This window comes from Alosa alosa, chromosome 3 (assembly GCF_017589495.1).
Source record: "Alosa alosa isolate M-15738 ecotype Scorff River chromosome 3, AALO_Geno_1.1, whole genome shotgun sequence".
NCBI lineage: Eukaryota > Metazoa > Chordata > Actinopteri > Clupeiformes > Clupeidae > Alosa > Alosa alosa.
Genome location: NC_063191.1, coordinates 33,821,050 through 33,842,096, shown reverse-complemented (window position 1 = coordinate 33,842,096; position 21,047 = coordinate 33,821,050). Strand labels below are relative to the sequence as shown.

The 21,047-nt window shown below is 40.9% G+C and overlaps 2 protein-coding genes and 1 pseudogene across 12 annotated transcripts in view; 1 reads left to right on the top strand and 2 right to left on the bottom strand.

Moving 5' to 3' along the window:
* The window catches only part of gulp1a (GULP PTB domain containing engulfment adaptor 1a), a 79,791-nt gene extending 78,046 nt beyond the window's left edge, over positions 1-1,745 (top strand). For 5 of the 11 annotated variants that reach the window (XM_048238879.1, XM_048238886.1, XM_048238881.1 and 2 more), the window contains one exon: positions 179-1,745. In XM_048238879.1, coding sequence (XP_048094836.1) covers positions 179-340 — 162 coding nt within the window. In that variant the 3' untranslated portion in view covers positions 341-1,745. The remainder of the gene's footprint in view (positions 1-178) is intronic. The other 6 variants (XR_007193078.1, XM_048238885.1, XM_048238888.1 and 3 more) reach the window with 2 other exon arrangements.
* Positions 1,746-3,154: 1,409 nt separating this feature from the next.
* col5a2a (collagen, type V, alpha 2a) overlaps positions 3,155-21,047 on the bottom strand; it is a 39,233-nt gene continuing 21,340 nt past the window's right edge. Inside the window, exons 13-54 of the mRNA XM_048238871.1 lie at positions 20,989-21,042; positions 20,708-20,761; positions 20,262-20,306; positions 19,946-19,999; positions 19,760-19,804; positions 18,066-18,119; positions 17,617-17,715; positions 17,462-17,506; positions 17,201-17,299; positions 16,440-16,493; positions 15,603-15,710; positions 15,359-15,412; positions 15,162-15,260; positions 14,992-15,045; positions 14,790-14,888; positions 14,652-14,705; positions 14,509-14,562; positions 14,177-14,230; positions 13,174-13,227; positions 12,980-13,024; positions 12,283-12,381; positions 12,036-12,143; positions 11,889-11,942; positions 11,209-11,262; positions 10,956-11,009; positions 10,814-10,867; positions 10,613-10,720; positions 10,471-10,524; positions 10,309-10,362; positions 9,891-10,052; positions 9,324-9,431; positions 9,052-9,159; positions 7,956-8,009; positions 7,724-7,831; positions 6,846-6,899; positions 6,612-6,719; positions 6,450-6,503; positions 6,232-6,339; positions 5,815-6,115; positions 5,416-5,597; positions 4,668-4,910; positions 3,155-4,350 (exon numbers count right to left, since the gene is read on the bottom strand). Of these exons, the coding sequence (XP_048094828.1) occupies positions 4,204-4,350; positions 4,668-4,910; positions 5,416-5,597; positions 5,815-6,115; positions 6,232-6,339; positions 6,450-6,503; positions 6,612-6,719; positions 6,846-6,899; positions 7,724-7,831; positions 7,956-8,009; positions 9,052-9,159; positions 9,324-9,431; positions 9,891-10,052; positions 10,309-10,362; positions 10,471-10,524; positions 10,613-10,720; positions 10,814-10,867; positions 10,956-11,009; positions 11,209-11,262; positions 11,889-11,942; positions 12,036-12,143; positions 12,283-12,381; positions 12,980-13,024; positions 13,174-13,227; positions 14,177-14,230; positions 14,509-14,562; positions 14,652-14,705; positions 14,790-14,888; positions 14,992-15,045; positions 15,162-15,260; positions 15,359-15,412; positions 15,603-15,710; positions 16,440-16,493; positions 17,201-17,299; positions 17,462-17,506; positions 17,617-17,715; positions 18,066-18,119; positions 19,760-19,804; positions 19,946-19,999; positions 20,262-20,306; positions 20,708-20,761; positions 20,989-21,042 (3,654 nt within the window). The 3' untranslated portion in view covers positions 3,155-4,203. The remainder of the gene's footprint in view (positions 4,351-4,667; positions 4,911-5,415; positions 5,598-5,814; positions 6,116-6,231; positions 6,340-6,449; positions 6,504-6,611; positions 6,720-6,845; positions 6,900-7,723; positions 7,832-7,955; positions 8,010-9,051; positions 9,160-9,323; positions 9,432-9,890; positions 10,053-10,308; positions 10,363-10,470; positions 10,525-10,612; positions 10,721-10,813; positions 10,868-10,955; positions 11,010-11,208; positions 11,263-11,888; positions 11,943-12,035; positions 12,144-12,282; positions 12,382-12,979; positions 13,025-13,173; positions 13,228-14,176; positions 14,231-14,508; positions 14,563-14,651; positions 14,706-14,789; positions 14,889-14,991; positions 15,046-15,161; positions 15,261-15,358; positions 15,413-15,602; positions 15,711-16,439; positions 16,494-17,200; positions 17,300-17,461; positions 17,507-17,616; positions 17,716-18,065; positions 18,120-19,759; positions 19,805-19,945; positions 20,000-20,261; positions 20,307-20,707; positions 20,762-20,988; positions 21,043-21,047) is intronic.
* On the bottom strand, positions 12,733-12,913 carry LOC125292726 (annotated as a pseudogene).

Genomic DNA, 21,047 nt, shown 5'->3' with positions numbered 1-21,047 from the left:
AAATGCTGGAACTAGCTGATTCCTGTTTACTGTTCAATAAAACATATTATTTAATATCATTGAATGATAAACGTTTGTATTGCTCTTTGCCACCCAGCTGTTTTTTTATTTTCATGTTTGTATATCTGTAACCTTTTTTCCTTGTTAACTCTCCTTTCTCTTTTGCCTCTGCTGGCAGCGTCAGAGATGGTTTGTATCTTTGACTAACTTCACACTTTTCTTGTGGTTGGCTAGGGCCACTAGTTTTTCAAGTTCCCATCCTCCCACCCCAGTATTACACAAGTATAAGTCAAAAGGTCCAAAGTGCCAAATGGTACCAGTGCCTGTCATTCAAGTTTAAGCTATGTATTAGTAAATATCACTTCACACTGAAAAACCAGAAGCCCTACTAAAAAAAGTTATTTGATTTCTTGAATCAATGTACTTAACTTAAATTTAGCTCATTTTATATGTGTGTTCTTTTTCTGTCTTTTTAGGAGGGGTTCAAAATGGGACTGACCCTAGAGGGCACTGTCTTTTCTCCAGACCCACTAGACGGTCGCTGCTGATGCCAAGAGGACTCTTTTTGTGAAATACTGTTTCCTGTTTCTATTAAATAAGTGCCAAAATTGAATCTACAGTCAAGATGTCAATGTTCTCACCTTGAGATTTGTATGTCTTTGCATTAGAATTTGGTTTACAAAAACAGAAATGTTTGAAAAAGAGAGAAATATGATCGAACCTACGTTTTAAGTCTGATAAGTTAAAACACTATTTTTATAACAATTATTAAAAAAAAGAATAGAGTAGTTTTGACACCCCCTTGTACAGTCATTGAAGGATGTAAATAGTATGTCCAATGGTACATGCTGTATCAAAAACCTTAATATCTGAATTCTCATGTCCTGGTGAAAAAAACCAAAAGGCAATTACATTGTATTATGTTTCCAACTTTTATTATATTTTAAGTCTTGGTTGTCATCTCAGAAACATCTTCTATTGCACACATACATTTCCATTGTACTTGTACCTGACAGTCTGCTTGTGATTGCCATGTAAGACCATTGTAGGGATTCACGAATGCAATATGACATCTTTGAAGTCTGAAAACAGGAAACACTAGCATGACCTCAGTTCTGGCTGCAGCTCTGTAAAGTTATGAAGGACTGCACTAAAACCTAGAGATACAGAAATGTTCCTTCATGACCCAATGAATATGTTGATCCCCATATTGAAGTAGGCCTATACATTACAGTAATATCGGGAGTTCTTTGTGTGTACTCTTTGGATTCTGAGACAAAATCAGTATTGACCTGAAATTGTGAAGTTTACAAATACATCATTAGAGGGTGATGTTGTCCCTTACATTTGTATTGGGTTGAAGTATGATGCATCATTGGGTAGCTATTGACATATTACTGGAATGCCAAACTGAGCTTCATCATGTTTAATACATTTTGTATGATTTAACATATGTTCATGACTAAAATGGATTCATTTAGATATTTTAATAGAACATTTAACCATCTGTTTGTATTCTTTATCCATTTAGCCCAATATGTACTTTTTGAAATCCTCTTGGGTAGCAGAATTTCATTCTTTACTATGTTGTAGTACCCACTTGCACAAGGAAGCACTTTTAAAAGCCTTTGTCAGTATATTTCCATGTTAACACCTATATGTTTACATGATTACATTTCATTTTGTATGCAGTATTTTAAACTTTGCCCCTGTAGTCATTAAATATAACATCACATGATACACCACTGGTGTTTTTGACATTTCATTTTCAGTGTTTTGATATTACTCCATGTCGGGTTGTTGTATGAACACCTCTCCTACTGTGTATGTGTTGTTCTGGAGGTGGAAGAGGAATTCACAAAGGATCACGCCAGGAGCCACTGGACAGCTGAGACCAGTCATGTTGGTTATATAGAGTGAGGAAGTATAAAACCATGTTTTTTACAATATTAGTTATTTATTGATGTTATACTCTCAGAGTGAGGAAGTATAAAACCATGTGTTTTTTACAATATCAGTTAATTATTGATGTTATACTCTCAGAGTGAGGAAGTATAAAACCATGTGTTTTTTACAATATAATATATTATTTATTGATGTCAAACTGTGGTAATACATACACATGAATGGGTAGCTATTATGCTACATGTCCACTTCTTTTCATTTCACTTTCAAAGGAGTTGCAGCTATCAACTCTTCCATGTCATATTCACATGATGAATGATACTGAACTCTTACAATTAAAGCTACAGTCTTTGGTTAACTTTGAATGTAAACACACACTGTCATATCACAACTTTTTTTTGGTAATTTACCTTGAAATAGATTCAGAAGTGTTTTTAAAAAAAGGCTATTTATCTAGTACAAAGCAAATTAACTTAATATCAATGTTATGTCTCTAGTAAGTTTGGGTTTATACCCCTGAAGTCATTCTTTGTATAGCTGAGATGCCACATGCAGCGTAAGGGTTGCCTGGATGCCGTGGTCTCCTCCTCCTGCTGTGCCATCTCAATTCACAAGTGCAGAACACTTGGCTGGGTAAGACAGCAGTCCATCACATCTTTCCCCCAAAGTGCATTTCCACAGGTTCTGCTGACTCTCTCAGCCACTTATACTTTATCGGGACTTGGCCATCCAGTTGTAACATGGGGTTAATCATAACTTCGGTCAAAGGCATACCTTTAAGTGATACTGTTTCAAATTGTTTATCTAAAGCTAAATGTCTATGCACTTCAAAAAGTGCCCCCCATCAGCACCTAACTGAAATAAGTTATGATACAAAACATTAAACAATTAGTCAGACAAGGTCATGCCCTTGCTGTTAGAGGTATACATTGCAGTACAGTTCAACAACTGAAAAAGTCACATCTTCCTAGCACTAAAATATATTGCACAGGTTCATACAAAGAACAGCAGAGCTAACCACATACAATATATTTACCAGTATAATGAAGAATATTTCAATTCAATAGGGAATATATTATCTATCTCATAACCATGTTCTTAAAAGAAAATCATCACTCAAGTTTAAATGAACAGTGAGTCATTTAAATCATAATGTGAATTTTATGTAGACAATTTCCCAGAAATTCATAATCAAGTCAGAAAAAAATGTAAATTAAATATTCTCAATTGATTTCACAAAAAAAAGAGCTGAGATACACAAGCATATGTTTAATTTGTTGCATAGCAAAAAGATACATTAAGGTCTTGGCGTTAAGGCCATTCTTTGCAATGGCTGAAAGGTTGTTGGGAGGGAAAAGATTTGTTAGAAGGGACTGCAAAGCCGATTAAAGAGCCTAGCTACATGCATAAGAATATAACACATCCCAATAGCAAATACCTTGCTTAACTGATAAGCATACCAATGTTAATATGTCCAATATAAAGTCACTCAAACACACCTTTCCTCAGCCACTGATTTGGTTGTTCCATCAGTGACTGTAAGATCTTTATTCCACTGTCCACAACCCTGTTCTGTGCGATTGTTGGAAGATCCTCCCTGCAACTGTGTGGAAAATGTATCAATCCTAGTACATAGAGACGAGGTAGCTTACATCTGTACCAATCCACTGTCTCATCTTTAATTCTCAGTTGGATGTCATCATCATTACAGAGTGAAGGTCCTTTAATTGGTTACAGGTGGCAATTTTATCAACATTATCAAACATTCTTTCTTAGAGGAATAACTGAAACAGGTTTCCATTTTAGCACCATTTCTTTGTTGTAAAAAAGTAAACTTGAAAATGCAATGACAAAAAATAAACAAATGAGTATGGTTTTGAAAAGGAAACTAATGATGCTCAGAGACACTTGTGTCAGGTGAAGCAACTGAACTCATGATTGACTAACAGCAGGTAATGACTGAATAAAAACACTTGTCTGCAAATTATTTGTAATGAAAATTTCACGTTAGGTTTTATTTTTGGGTTCGATTTCACAATAATCAATGCACATCATTATATGCATTGATTTCTATGAGAGTGGATTTTTCCCTATTAGGAAAAAATAATGATTTACAGTGGGCTTGAAACTACTGCTGTTTTTTTTTGTTGTTGTTCTAAATTATTAGAAAGGGACAATAAATATCTTGCAACAGGGTCAGAGTAGTCCATTGTACGGTATGTACAAGGCTGATCGAGTCAGCAGTCAGTTCAAGAGTCTCAGGGTTCTCATCACTACATCCCATTCTCCTCTGATTTATTACAAGAAGCAAACCGGCCCAATGTCAATTCCAAACTCCTGGTCTGCACCACCAATGTCCACAGGGGCCACGTCCACTATGGGAAGTCTTGCTGTTTTCTGTGTCCTGTACTCAAAAACTGTCTTGCCCCAGTTACCATTGGCTTGCTGCAAAAGGAAAAAGCGATTTTATGTTAATTATAATTTTGTTGGTAAATTTGTAGCAGAGATATGTTATGACCGTGAACTTCCTTCACAATTGTGTGGATTGAGGCTTGATGTTTTCAGTATAGTAGTCTGAAGCTCAAAAATGTAATGTGCTTTTATATTCAGTAAAGGCTAACAATCAGTGTAAGTGAACACATACTGCTTCATGTTGGACTATTGTGCCTTTAAGAGTTGTAGATAGGTATGTGGCTTCTCACATATGACTACAGATGTCAGCATGCTCCCTTTACAGCCAAAGTATTATGCTTTCAACTTACTGAGCAAGTATCCGCTACGACAGTGTATCTGAAGCGGTTATTTCCCTCTGCCTTGAGCTCTAGATCGTTGGCTGCCTTGAGGACAACTGCTTTCTTCAGATTTCCTGTCTTCTCATCTTTGTAAGCCACACTGTTTTTGCAGTGGTAGGTGATGGTTTGGGAAGCCTCTTTGGAGAGGAGACGGATGAAAGTCATCTGTACCGTCACAGAGTTGGCTGGTTGATCTTTGTTTCCGTAGGCGAACTAAAAAAGAATTATGATTGATTGATTAATTTGAAATATATTTTTTAAATATGTTGGTAGTATGAGCTACATCCAAGTTGTAATGAATCTTGAATTGTTTTTGATGATTTTATTGCCCATCTTTATATCATTATCTATATGTCATGTTTTGCATTTGGACCAGACACACAGACTTTTGCCAAAGGTCCATGCCAATGGACTATTCTGCCATTTTCCACAGGCACTTTGGTTGGTTGAGATTCATTTGAAATGCACTGCTCTTTAAGCATGTATCACAAACATGTATTGTATGTAAACACCTTTGAATCACATAATTTTTAGGGCCAGAGAGGATTAAAAATCAGCTTAACCTGACCCACAATCCTCTAATTCCTCTTTGAAGACACAGTTTCAAAGTTATATATAAATAATATAAGTTAACACTGACTTCCTAATGACTTAATGGCCTTCAGGGTTCACCAATCACATTGAAACCAATAGTGCTGACCAACACCAGTGTACTTACTTGAACTCCACCATTCATGTTGGTGCTAAACCAAATAGGCTTATTTGAAGGGGAGCTCCACCAGGACTTGCGAGGTATGCTGGATGGATTTGGGGATATGCACGTCTCACCCGTGTCCATGTTGCAGTGCACTTTGATGGCATCCTCTGCACTTCCCTGGTTTGGATCCACCCAGTATTCACCTGGAATGATGACCAAACTCTTATTATGGATAAGTAAGTCAATGACTATCACTGACACTAGATTGTGGAAGATCTAAACGTCGACACAAAGACGTGGACTTAAAACATCCTTCTCATCATGACTCGTGAACTCGGTCATTGTGGTAATGAAACTACATACATGTAAATCATGTCAAGATGACGACAACAGTTACTATGACAAGACATTTTTACTGACCACTCTTTTTCAGGGGGTAGCACTGTCTGATGTCCTCGCAAGTTCGTGCCGGGTGTTTCTTGCTGCCATCGGGGCTGCGCATGCTGTCGATCTGACTGCTGAGGGCCTTCAGAGTGGCCTGGACGCCGGGGTCGGCCTGTAGGGCCTCGGAGCCATTGCTATTGGGCAGGGCCTCGTCCTCGCTGAACTCTGGAGGTGGTGGCGGCCCGTAATCACCCCCACCGAATAAGTCGTCCATAGCTGCAGTGGGGCGGCCAGGGGGACCAGGAGGCCCAGGGGGACCCTCCTCTCCAGGAGGTCCCTGGTGAGAACAAATGAAAAGATGGCGATTTACTACATAACACTAGCCTTTAGCATGTATACAGCAGGTAATTAAGGCTATACAAATACGTTCTATTTCTACAGATGACTACTTGCCTCGGGTCCGACATCACCACTTAGACCACGAGTTCCTGGAGGTCCCATTGGTCCAGGCTGCCCCAGGTAGCCTTCTTTACCAGAAGGACCCACTGGCCCAGGAGGTCCCTAAGATGGAACATATGGTCCTTTGTACTGTATTTTTTGGAGTTTGTTCAACAAGTTATGCTATAATTTGTGGATCAGATATTGCCCCCCATTTTAACAGTAATACTCACTCTTTGGCCACTTGGTCCAAAAATTCCAGGTGCTCCCTGATCTCCAGTTGAGCCCTTGTTAAAACAACACACAGATATTCAAAATGCGCCCTAAATTTCGCTTAAGATATCAACATACCAACAAGTATTGGTATGAAATGGCAGTGTGATCATTGTCCTTACTGGTGGTCCAGGAAGTCCTTGCAGACCAGTGAATCCTCTGTGACCTTTCTGCCCCCTCTCGCCATGATCACCAAGGTCTCCTTTATCGCCTCTGGGTCCTTGTGGTCCCTGTAAGTGTGCGTTTATGAGTATCTGTGTACCAGTATATCTATTTTTTGTAATGCTATTAAACAGCAGTCCTCAAGGAAATAGTGTACCAGCAAGCAAGTAATGACAATATGTGTAAGATCTTACTGTGAGGCCTCTCTTTCCAGCTGAACCAGGAGGACCCACCGGACCTCTAGAGCCCTGTTTTAGTAAAATACAGATATGAAGACTTGTACAGCGTATATGAAACATATATGAAAATATTGAGATATACTTTGTTTCATTAAGCAAACTATAGTTTATCTCCCTCACACACAAACACAAATGTATCCGTCACCTGCAAACCTAAATAAGGCATTTCAGATTACATATTATAGCAATTGTTGACAGTGTGCCATTTGATTTCCATAAATCAATCTCATAAAACACAATAACATCTGGAACATGATAAGAACAACAGATTATGGCTCACCTACAACGGAGTATTAGGGCCACAAATGAAGAAAATGTTTTTGTTGTTTTTGCCATGACAAGATTAAACTCAACATGTCGACATAAAACTCGAAATTTCGAGAATAAAGTTGAAATATCATGTCAATTTTAATCTCGACACTTCGTCTTTTCTCTCGACATTCAAAACTAGTTGGTATAGTTGCTAAATCCGATTCTGAAGTACAATTTCACCAAATCATCTCGGCCAACTGAGTCTGACTGTCAGGATTCAGTGGCAACTACTTTCGAGCGGTCGCTCTCTCTCCAAACTAGTTTTGATGGACATATCAAGATGAATTGTCGAGATTAAAGTCCACATGATATGTCAAACTTATTCTCGAAATTTCGAGTTAAATGTCAACATGTCAACATTAAAGTTGACATATTTCAACTTTATTCATGAAATTTTGAGTTTAATGTCAACATGACTTTAAAGTCGACATGTCAAGTTTAATCTCGTCATAGCAAAATGCGTGGCCCTAATACTCCAAATGTCAAGGAATCGTGCATAAAACCAGGTAAAGCACACATACTGGTTCTCCCCTCTTGCCAGGACCTCCAGTTGTACCAACAGGGCCAGGAGACCCAGGAGCCCCCCGAGCCCCAGTCAGTCCCTCAGGGCCAAGATCTCCTCTGTCTCCCTGTGGGTCAGCACAGGTGTGAAAAGGGAAGGAGGAGCGGATTAAGACAACCTTTGGTTGGGGGATTCCAAACGTGAGGTGTAGTGAGTTAAGATACACTATAGAGAGTGGACAGCAGTCTTACCCTGAGACCGAGACTTCCATCCTTGCCTGGTGGGCCATCAGCGCCAGGTACACCCTGATAAGATAGATTGGATAATATTGTTCTGCTGACATTTTTATTGTCATCTGTAGACTATAATGTTGTTCTTTGTTTAAGCAGCACACATATGATGCCAGGGTGAAGATTACAATGCATCTTAAGAAATATTCTAATCAAGAGGCTAATGCACTATTATACAGTCTAATAAACAGTTTGATCTGGTCGAACTAGTTAGTAATTTCTGATTGGACAAGAGGCATTCCATGAGTGATTTGATATCTCAGGACATCCCCACTCGCTAGTAAATTAGTAATCACTCCACATTTTGCATTGAATTGTCTAATGTGAATGTTCCATTCATTCAAAGTGAGAAAGCAGTGATTTCATAACATCACAATTGACAGTGATTGAGTGAGAAAATGGAGTAAATGGAGTAGGGTGATTGTTCAATTTAGCATGTGACGTATAGACAAGCAAGTAGGCTTTACAAATTACTGTGTGCACAAGCACATCTAGCCTCTCTCACTGAACTTTAAACTCTCGAAGTGAAGAGTTATATTGCTTGGCAACAACAGGCGCAAGACAGATTGGAACTATGCTTTAGGGCGGAAGATGAAGAAACCAAATCAAATGAAGTAATAGAGCAATCTGATGCCTTTAAGATCGATCAGATGAAGTAATAGAGCAATCTGATGCCTTTAAGATCGATCAGATGAAGTAATAGAGCAATCTGATGCCTTTAAGATCGATCAGATGAAGTAATAGAGCAATCTGATGCCTTTAAGATCGATCAGATGGTAGTAGAACTGTTGTATGGAAGTAATTTGGCACTTGTGATTGTGGCATTGGTAGCAGATTTTGCCATGGCTGTGATAACCTGCGGCATTGGGTCTCTGGCCTCGTGCCTACGGCCGAAACACAGCCATGGTGATCTCTGTTACGCCACTCTCACTCGTGCCATACTGCTTAAGGGTGAGAAGGAAACAATGTTATGCTGAAAAACAGTCATCTTAAATGCCCATTTCAGGATATTATGAGCTAAATTAATAAAAGTGATGCAAGTCTCATGTGAACGTACTGGAGGTCCGTGGTCTCCACGGGGTCCATTAGCACCTGGCACACCGACTGGTCCGGAAGGGCCTTTGTCACCCTGAGCACCAGGATTTCCCTGTTTTCCTGGAGGACCCTGTAAACACATCAAGCCAAGCCAGTTAAGTTAAGTAGCACATTTTGAGTTAAATAGCATATTTGGGTAAGTAGCATATTTGGGTTAAATAGCATATTTGGGTAAGTAGCATATTTGGGTTAAATAGCATAGCTGAGATTTAGGGTCTTGAATTCAATCCATACCGCAGGCCCTGGAAGCCCATGCATTCCACGTTCTCCTCTTTGACCAGGAAGACCCACAATTCCCCTCTGTCCTGTTGTGCCAGCCGGACCTGGTGGTCCATCAGGGCCCTGAAAGTGAGGAAGATTTACTATTGGTCATATGGATGCATTTATCCAAAAAAAAGCACGGACAGTAAATTGAGAGTAAATAATTCAAGGCACATAATTGTATTTCATTTCCAGTCTGTTCAGATCCCTGGATATTATATCTGTGTTTGTAGCACTAGTGGCTATTTGAAAGGCCCTCTTTTCATCCTTTATAAGGGAAGGAAACACTGGAGCACACAAACGTTTAAAATACTCATTTATCTAAAAAAGGGCATGAAGACTGGAGTAACGTTTAGATGTATGAGTACATCTTCATCAGAGTCAGTGGAAGACAAAGGCGGTGATGTCTTATAAAGTACATCTAGAATCATCCTCAGATGAGTAAAAGGGGGCAGTACCATCAAGAAGCCAATGGCATCAATTAACCAACTCCAACTCCCTCTTCTTATTCGTCATAAGAGACGTTAATAGGATATTTACCGTGGGTCCATCCTCTCCACCGTCTCCTTTGTCTCCTAAGCCACCAGCAGGACCAGCTTGGCCTCTCTCACCCTGACGTCCTGGAGGTCCATGGTCTCCACGTAAGCCAGGTGGTCCTTCTTTCCCAGGAAGACCAATCGGTCCAGCTGGTCCGACAGGACCCTAACAAATACAAAAAAGGTTAAGCCATTTCTTTACTTCCCTTTTCCTTTTATTGCCAGGTGAGCCCACCCACCACCCCTTTCTATCACTCTACCCAGTCAACTCCAAGCAGATGGGTTCCCATCATCACCTACAGTAGGTGTAGTCCTTTAGCTTTAGGACGTTTGGGGTTCTTGCTGTAGTCCTCTGTCAATTTCAATATTCATATTGGTGCTATATGTAATAAATAATACTAAATGGAGAACTGATTACTCACAGTTGGACCTGGTGGGCCAACTCGTCCAGCAGAGCCAGGGAAACCAGTTGGGCCCTGAGATAAAAAGAGACAACAAGTCAGCTCTCAGGTTTAATTCCTCTCATCATATGCTGGCTATGTTTGGATCAAAATGAACCAACGACAAAAACCAAAAACACCTACAGGTGCTCCCTGTGTTCCTCTGCCACCTTTAGGCCCAGCAACTCCTACAGGACCCTAAAAAACAACCAATTCAATCTTGTAAGTTTGCAGCCTCATGTAAAATAGATTACTGACAAATGGTAAGTGTTTAATGTATACTCACTGGAGCCCCGTGACCTCCTGACAACCCTGGGGGCCCAGGTGACCCAGCATCTCCTTTCTGTCCTGGCTCTCCAGGCTCTCCCTTTACTCCGGGCTGACCATCAGGACCCTGCACAGATCACGGGAGCAATCAACATGATGGAGTGAGTGTTAAGACCCAATTTCAGGTGAATTTAGCCATGGGGAATATTGGTCAACTTACAGGTGGTCCGGCAAATCCAACAGGACCAATTGGCCCAGGTTCTCCTGGAGATCCCTAAGGACAGGGATAGTTGAGTTTAGTGCAACATGTAAATACTGGGTCCCTGTTTTCTGTTATCGGTTTTGTTGAAATAATTACTCACTGGCATTGCTCTTGACCCTGGTGGTCCAGGTGGCCCTTTTGGACCAGGTTCTCCCTAAGAAGGAATTCCAAAATATCATGTTATGGCAAATTGAAAAGTATTGCTGATTATGGTTATGTAATTACGACAATTTGCCAGTCCTAGACAAGCCTCGCAGTCATCTTGCAGACCATGTGTTGGCTATCACAATAAAATAGTCAACAAATCAAACACAACAAAACAACAAAAAAGGCAACAAAAAAAAGTTCTTTACCTTCTCACCACTAGGGCCAGCAGGTCCTCCTGGGCCCACAGGACCGGGAAGTCCCTATCATCACAGCATAAACAAGACCATGTCAGGGAGGGCTTCAGTCGTATTTGCCAGTGAATTATATCAGAAGTATTTGCCAGCGGAGACATATGAAACACAGGAGAAACATGCCATCACATGCCCCCCTCACAGTTTGAGCACACACACGGACACAATGAGATAAGGAACTGTGCACAATCCATTTGGATGAAGACATGGAATTTAAAGCAACGCAGCTGAAGTCTTGTAAACAGGGCGGTTGCTTATCCCAGTGCAAACAGCCGCCTCTTCTATTTGTTATTGAACATGTTGTCCTATGAAAGTCTCAAGTCTGTAAAAACATGTTAACTTATGTTTTTGCCAAAAGGTTTGCTACCAGAATACTCTGAAGTTTTGGTACTAGAATAATTTGCGAGGGTGAGCCATTTATCAGTTATTCGATGTTCAATGGATTTCCATGTACCTAATTGCAGACCAAACTGAAGTCAACAGAACTGAAGTAGATCATATTGAGATACCAGGCCCTCAAAACATGTATCTATTATCACTAACAGTATTGTGTCCTTTGCAAAGATACAACAGGATTCTTCAATACTTTGTCTTTGTCCACATCAAATAATGTAGTGTCATTTTAAAAGACTCACTCTGGCACCATCATTTCCTGAGGTTCCCTCTGAACCTTTATCCCCCAAGGCTCCCTGAAATGATCAAACAGAACATATTTACAACTCTGTGCTGTCTTGACAGTAATTGTGACATGACATTGTCCCCACAATTGTTCAGGTTCATACTCTGTCTCCTTTTGGTCCAGATGGCCCAGAAATGCCCCTCTCTCCTGGCATGCCCTGGAGCCCAGGTGGGCCAAGGTCACCAAGAGCACCTGTAGGTCCTGGGCTTCCCTGTGGATGGAGGGAGACATGTAAATGTTCTGCTACAAACTGTTATTGATGTATTTCCATACAGAGTAATTGGACAAATCAATACACCATGACAGTAACTGTCAAGGCCAAACAGCAACGACATAGTTTCGGGACGTACCTTTGCTCCGTCGGGTCCTGCCGCTCCAGGAATACCCTTAGGTCCCTGCAATCCGGGAAGCCCCGGATCGCCTCTCTCACCAGGTGTGCCACGCTCTCCCTAATAGGTAGATAACATAGCAAGCGTAAGAACAAGCGTAGGAAAACAATGCAAAGAACCCTAGTCTAAGCATATCATGCATATATATACTCTTTTGATCCCATGAGGGAAATTTGGTCTCTGCATTTATCCCAATCCGTGAATTAGTGAAACACATTAATCCTGGCGCAGTGAGCTGCCTGCATCAACGGGGAGCAGTGAGGGGTTAGGTGCCTTGCTCAAGGGCACTTCAGCCGTGCCTACTGGTCGGGGTTCGAACCGGCAACCCTCCAGTTACAAGTCCGAAGCGCTAACCAGTAGGCCACGGCTGCCCCAGACAGTGGAATTGAACCCACAACTTTTCAGGCTACTGCATGCTAGCCAAGCTCCTTAACCACTACACTACTACTGCATGCTAACCAGAAATTGTGCAGTCGAGATTCCCACATTTGAGGAATTTGCAGGGGTCAGCACGACCGGATGTGCAATGGCCGAGCCTCGCCCTGGGCAAACAACCTTCATGATCATTGTATCACCCCTGCCAGGTAAGTATGAGCATTGTCTAGCATAGTCTAGCATTGTTTTGAATCTTCAGAATAGTTCTTGAAATCAAACTCACTCTTGGTCCAAGGGCACCCACAGGTCCAATTTCTCCAGAAACGCCCTGAGTATGACATTTTAATGCATCATGAATATTACAACCAATGACTATATAGGACTATATTAACATAGTTGTCATGCTTATAGAGGCTATGCACATTAGAAAGTAAATTTTAATTGGTGGTGTTGAATTAACATTAGACCATTCCTTACCTGGTCACCTGGCTTTCCTCCCTCTCCTGGTGCACCTGGAGGTCCAGGTAATCCCTAGACACATGACAAAAGACAGACAAAACATCAGCATTAGATCAGCATTAGTGCACATGTTGACATAGTTATTCAGCCACCTTAGGGGCCGTGCACACAACGCTGGTTTTTGTGAAACCGAGGTTTTGAGGTTTTGTTAACGGTTACGCCTTGCATGTACATGACGCTGGCAGTTTAGGAGACTGAAACCGTCAGCTTTTGAAACCGGCTTCCGAAGTGGGAACTTTTGAAACCGCCGTTTTGAAACTTTCGCCATGTAGACGCCTGTAGGTGCGAAGCCGGCAACTTTATGACGACATAGCCCCATCTCTCAACTCAGCCACGGCACTCGACCTGACATGTTGCTTTGTCAAAACAAACCAAACTATTTATTTATCATATTAAAATGTTTTTCTTTCCCCTGTCATGATTTATGTGCACAATGTAGCCTATCAGCCTTTAGTAGCTAAGTTAGAAGCACACGTTAGCTTAACTTAGTTAAACATTAGCTTACTGCATGTTACTTGTTAGTGTTTTCTCCAGTGGTGCTCAGACCTAATGCAATGCGTAGGCTAAGCATTTGAAATTTTAACATAGCAGTCATATACCTTGAAAATGAACTTTATTAGTTTAACAGTTGAATTGAAAACCGAATTGTCTGTAGTCTCCTTATTTCATGCGACTGCTTAACCAGAGCACTTCTTAGACATTCTCTGGCTTAACAAACTGTTTCAACAATGTTTTCTTCTACGCGATTCACGCAAAATTATCGTAAAGCTTCTGCACAGCGGCGCCATCGACTGGTCTGGCATATGCACTACAGCACATTTAGCCGGTTACACCTCTGTGTGTACACGCAAGGTTTTTTCTTGCCGGAGTCGTTAAAGGTGTGAAAGCAGTAAGAGAAAATCCACCCGGCGGTGTCGTGTAAACGGCCTCTTAGTTGAGAGGAATAGGCTGTAGTTCTCACCTGGAAGCCATGCATGCCAGGGGGTCCCTGCTCTCCTCTCTCTCCTGCTGGGCCCTGAAACAAAAGAGGGTCAATGCTGACACTGAAAACTCTGCTGAGGTTATGTGTTCTCAGTGACAACCTGTAGTGAGTTGATCAAAATAAAAATTTTGACTAAACAGCTGCTCACATTGGCTGAAAAGTCTGAAATTATCCAGTTTCTATGTTTGCCTTTTACATTTATGTACATTCAAAATTACATCTGATATGATTATAAGTCAATAGCACCAATAAGGTTCTACTAAAGGATAAAGTGTATTTTTGAATATAAACAAAAAAATGGCAAAACTTACAGCAGGACCTGCAGGACCAGCTGGGCCTACTTCACCATCTTTACCAGGAGGCCCCTGAAACAAAGCAATAGTCAGAACTCCTTCAGAGAACACCCAGGAAAGGATATCAGCTGCTGGCATGCATGGTTGGCCGTGACACTTACTCTTTGCCCTGGAACTCCACCAGATCCTTGTTCTCCTGTCTTGCCTGGATCTCCCTACATACATTGGCATTAACTTGTTAGATCCTGTTAGGTGGCACAACAACTGACCAGACAAAACCTTGTATTTGTCAAACTTACACTGAAACCTTTAGGACCGGGCAGTCCCATCGATCCTGGCTGGCCTCGTGTGCCAACAGACCCAGCTGGCCCTGGACGACCGTCCTCACCTGGTGGACCCTATGAAAAAACAAAAATGTGTTGTTACTGTTATCATAATACTTTATCATTGCTTTTCAAACACAATCATTTTCCTGTATAATTAATGAGCTGCTCAGCATACCAGTGGCCCTGGTTTTCCTTCAGCACCTTGGACACCTGGTGTTCCAGTCAAACCCTTTGAAAGAGGAACAGTAATCCGCATTAGTACAGTGTATCAGCAATACTGAGTAAAAGAAGAACAAGTCTTTGCATGGATCCTTGCATGGGGAATGACTGTATTGTTATGGTTACCCTGGCTCCAGGTAGCCCAGGCTCCCCTGTCCGCCCAGGATCGCCATTGGTGCCCTTTGGTCCACCGATTCCTGATGGTCCTCGGTCACCTTGGGCTCCCTAAGAGTGAGAGAAAATGACGAATTTTACACTTTGATTTTCAGTAAAGGAGAATTTTGTTGGTCTACTGGTAAACATTTCATGAGTATCATATATACCTTAGGGCCAGGTAATCCATCAGCACCAGGGAATCCTCTGTTTCCAGGAGCACCCTATGGAAATACGAACAGAGATGTAATGATTTACAATTATAAACTAAACAATCTCGTATATCATGGGATTCCATTAACGTTCCAGGGTAATTTCTGATTTATCTCAAGCAAACATTGCCATAAAGGTACCACATGTCCGCAAAACTTTGACCATTTCAAATGTGTACAACAACTGAACAATTGAACTCACTCTCTCACCAGGAGGTCCAAGAGGGCCCACCGACCCTGGGTCTCCACGAGCACCTCTTTTCCCTTCCTCTCCCTGAGGGCCTATAGGTCCCTGGGCCCCTGAAGGTCCCTGTCACATTCAGCATTCAAAGGTAGGAAAAAAGATATCATACACAAGGATGAATATGTGAAATAAAGCTGAAACACATTTCAGTTGTTTTCAGTCAAACAAACTACATTCATTTGTTCATATGTCTAGTCTGTATGCACAATATTGGATTACCCCCGATATTTAACACGCCGATATCTTCAAACTCATTTTGGCCTATTGCCATTAATGATGACGATAATGATGGTCATTTGTATTTCCTTTAAGAGTCTCTACTAAAATTCATCTATTGCTCTTATTGTGATAAGGCCTAGTTGTTGCAGATACAGGTGTACAAGTTCCATTGTCATTCACTCTACCCTAAATGTATACTTTCATAAATGTCGCTCACGAACAATAGGGAATTATTGCAACATGGAAAAAAATATGCAATTTCATATATGACATAGGCCTACTGTGTGCCATATTGACATATGTGAAATGTAAATATGTATGACATATTGACATTAAAGAAATGTAAATCTAATCCTTTTTTGAACAGATTAGTATCGTCTGAAATCCTAAAAGATTGTGCCAATTATTCTGCCAGGAATATATGCAGAAATACTGCCGATACTGATAATATAATTCTCAAACTGTTAACTACCAATCCGATGTCCTACTGATAATTTCGGGTATCCCTCGTCTGCGTTGATTTCACGGGAACATTCAAATGTAAATGATCTATGGCAGTTGTCATTTATCACTTACAATTTCGCCTTTAGGTCCAGCCTCTCCTTTAAATCCAGGAACACCAACATCTCCCTACAAAAGAACATCACTGTAAGTTTGTCTGAAGTTATTCAACACAACTTCACACTAATGGCACATGGCAGTCATATTCCTTTTAAAGTGGATCTGCATTGGGACTGCCTGAACACATTAACACAAATAACTAAAGAAGGAGGAACTGATGGTTACATTGCACCAACTCTAGACTGCAACTCACTGAAAGCTGCTGTTCATACTCACTCATTTGGATGTGTACTGTATTTTTTCTTTTGTTCTATCTCAAGTTAGTGGGGTTTTCTGTGTCCAAATCTTGTGTTGTTGTGTATCTTGTGTTGATAGCATGTCATTTTTTCCCCATTGCATTAATGGTTTCTCTTCAGATATTCTAGAACTAGGTGATACAGTACCTATGTCAATTCTGTTGTTATTGTAATATCTTGCCATAGCACATAAGATATAGATAAGCACATCTCTTGGCATAGTGTCAAATCGGTGAGCTGGTTGGGGTTCTCTGTTGAATTACAGGGGTGCAAATTCCAGAAGAAAGCAATGTCTGACCACTGGATGCACTACAGTGGTGTGTCCTTAAAGACTCTCGACTGTCTGACTCCACTCTTCTCAAAGCCTGACGGGCCAGCTCCAGATTGAGGAGATGATAGACGACTGAGTGGTGTGCCAATAATGCCTTACATATAGCACCATTTCAAACCGTTTTTTAAATGAAAGCGTGGAACATGTACCCCTGTGCCTTTGATTCCAGGCTGTCCAGTGCTTCCTTGGGGCCCAGGGGGACCGTGTGGACCCAGGAGACCACCAGGACCTTGGGGACCTGGATTTCCCTGAGGAAACAAGGATTACGGAATGTTTACGTTGAATAAATCCTGAAAGGTCTACAAAGGGTATTATGATTGTTCACTGAAATACAGTCCTTAATAATGAATGTCATTTGCTAGGGTGTCGTAAGATGCTAGATATTTGACGATTCTGCCTTTTCTACATACCACAGGACCCTTGGTACCAGGACCTCCATCAATACCTGCTGGACCCTAAAACCATCAAACAAGGAGAACACGTTTTTCAAATACTGATATGTGTGTATATTCAGGAGGTAAATGCGCCTGAATGAGGATGATGACACAGAAAACACTGTTCAAACCTGAAGACCAGTTGATCCAACTCTTCCTTGGTGTCCGGTCTCACCTCTCTGACCTTGTGGTCCCTCAGGCCCTCGCACACCAGTGGGTCCAGGTTGACCCTAGATATTGGTGCAGAGGTTAAAACTCTTTTGGCTTTGCTTTGCTTTATAAACCTTGTATTTGCTTTATAAACCTAATTTCAGCCAAATCCAGTCCAAATCCAAGACTGATTAAATGACATGCTATTACATTCTAAATCTAAAGTTGAAATATCCAGAGATGGCTAAAAGTATATGCTGTAACAGTTCAGGTGTCCCAACAATGAGTCGGAAACTATTTGTCTGTTTGTATTGCGCTACTAATTACTTAGTTTATGTGTCTAATAATATTTTTTATAAGGTTTGTGTCTAGTTGATATATCTTAACTTAGGCTTAAGAGTAAGACATCATTGTAATATAGCCTACTTACCTTCATGCCTGGCATTCCTGGAAAGCCAGGGGCACCGGAAAGACCTAAGGGTCCCTATAACAGTCAACAAAAAAGGTATGTATAAATGTATATATAAAGGTATGTATAAATGTATATATAAAGGTATGTATAAATGTATATATAAAGGTATGTCCTAAAAGGTAATGAAATGTTTAGGTCAACTTTACAGTTGAATACAGGGAATTGCCCAAAGGATATCTACAGGCACCCAGCCTATTCTTAAAACCAGATTCACCAAGATTCTGGCCTTTGGCTTTATGATAAGCATTGCCTATTGTCATGGTTATAGCGGGTAGTTTATTTAATTGAGTGATGACATTTTGGCTTATTTGAGAAGTATTTAAGTAGTTGAAATACAATCCCTCAAATACAATCCCTCAAAGTATTTTGTTACAAACTACATTTGAGCTTTTACAATCCTGCAAAATACAAATATACTAAAGTTTAATATTTTAAATACATATAATTGAAATACTGTCCATGTCTGTGTGTGTGTGTGTGTGTGTGTGTGTGTGTGTGTGTGTGTGTGTGTGTGTGTGTGTGTGTGTGTGTGTGCGTGCGTGCGTGCATGTGCTTGTGTCTGTGTGTGTGCATGTGCATACATATGTCTGTGTGTGTGCACGTACATATGTCTACTGTGTGAGTATGTGTCATCCGTATGATTACTGTGAATGTATGTGTGTGCGTGTGTATCTGTTTATGCACATGTGTGCATATACAATGGGTTAACATGACCCCTGGAGGCAAACATACGCAAAAAATGGTCATCCTAGGCCCTACGGTTCTCAAGATATTCACAGAAAACTCTGTTGGTGTACGGTCACTAAATGTACACATAAATTAATTTATTGTATGGCCCCCCATGAACGAAAGTCCACAAAACTTGGCATGCATTCGGAGGGTGTCATAATGATCCTACACTTTCAATTTCGTGCAGTTTTGACCATGTCAGCCAGAGATATTGTGATTAAACACCTAATTTTTTGCTTTTTAATTTTTGACTAGGTGGCACTATACATGAAATAAGGGGTAATGTGATGGGTTAACATTGCCCCTTAAGACCAACATACAAAAAAAAGGTGGTCCTCCTAGGCCCTACGGTTCTCGAGATATTCACAGAAAACTGTGTCCGGCCACCTACAGGCCAGTTGGTGTACAGTAACATAAATTAATTTATTGTGTGGCCCCCCATGAACGGAATTCCACGAAACTTGGCGTGCATTCAGAGGGCGTCATAATGATCGTACACTTCCAATTTCATGCAGTTTTGACCATGTTAGGTCACAGATACCTGCAATTACAACACCTCATTTTTACTTTTTTGTTTTTAACTAGGTGTCGCTATACATGAAATGAGTGGTTATGGAATGGGTTGACATGGCCCCTTAAGATCAACATACGAAAAAAAGGTGATCCTCCTAAACCCTACGGTTCTCGAGATATTCACAGAAAACTGTGTCTGCCCTACCCTCCTTTCGGGGGGTCCAGTCCAGCGGGGGGGCCACAGATCAAAACGAAAAACGATGGTTCCATGCTATCCATGTGGGGCTACATGCCCACAAAGATTTGTGTACCCCGGTCTTTGGCCATGCGATAATAACAATAGATCGGCAAACCTAATACAAAAAGGAAATGAGCCTACAGCCTTTGCTTTTCTTCAACATTTCTCTTACCATTGGGCCGTGCTTCCCAACATTTCCAGGAGGTCCCCGGGATCCCTACAACAGCAAATGGTAAAATGAACAAGTATGTAAATATACCATGAACATGCACTAACAGGGCAAACTTTTAATGCAAGTGGATTCTTTTTATTTTCATCTGAAATTAGCTGACAAAATATTGGTTGAGAGGACACTTACAGCCAGTCCACCTGGTCCTGAGCGTCCTCTCTCTCCTGGCATTCCTCTGGGGCCCTTTGTGAAATAAAATAAAATCATCTTAGAAAGAGAACCTCCGACATCCTTTTGTTTCACTTAAACTGCCTACTTTATCTCTACATCTGTGAGAAAGATGAAATTATACCTGGTTTCTTGTCATAGAGGCTGTCTAGCTTTGCAAACTAGCCAGGTGGTAGTTGTGACATTCTAAGGACTTTGCTTTAAGGGCATCAATACGTGGTTCACTATAAATTCCTTAAATATGTCATGTTTCAAGTATTAAGTTAGTAAATCTTACCATAGGACCAGGTCCACCCATAGGACCTGTAGGACCTGATTCTCCCTAAAGGAACAAACAGCATCAGTTGTCGTGATAGTGATAGAGTATACATGCCGAGCATTACAGCAGAAATGGTAAAATAGTAAATATAAGTATAAGTATAAACATATAACCAAACTCCACTGTACAATAGAGACAGTAGGAGATAAAACAAAACTAAATACTAAATATACTATATCAATTAAATGTAAAAAATCCAGTGTGCTTGAGGGTGATCAAGCAGTAGTCCTGTAGTTCTGTGTGTATGGTAAGGTGCTCAAGAGAGTGAGTGTCATGGTGAAGGTGCAAAAAGTAGTCCAACATTAGTAGTCCAACATTAGTCCAACAATCATCATTCTGATGCTTCTGCTGAATTGATCTCCCAACCTTGGATATTCAAGGATGTTTGCACTGAAAACACTTACCTTCGATCCTACGGTACCACGCTCTCCTTTCACACCACCTGGCCCTTGGTGCCCCTGGAATATCAGACATAATATTCAGCATTTTGACTTGAAAATACGACCTGCTACCCACTCTGACAGATGGAAGAGTGGAAATCAAAACACAAAGACATGAGATGAAGGGGGGCAGGTCAGAGTTTCACCTCTAAAACCACTTTAGATGTAAATGGGGCCTAAATAAATTACAGTAACGTATGGGTTATGCAAAAGTCTGTCAGATGAAGAATTTACAGTGCACTCACTCTGTGACCTTTAAGGCCAGGGGGTCCAGGTGTGCCAGGGAATCCTCTTGCTCCCTAAT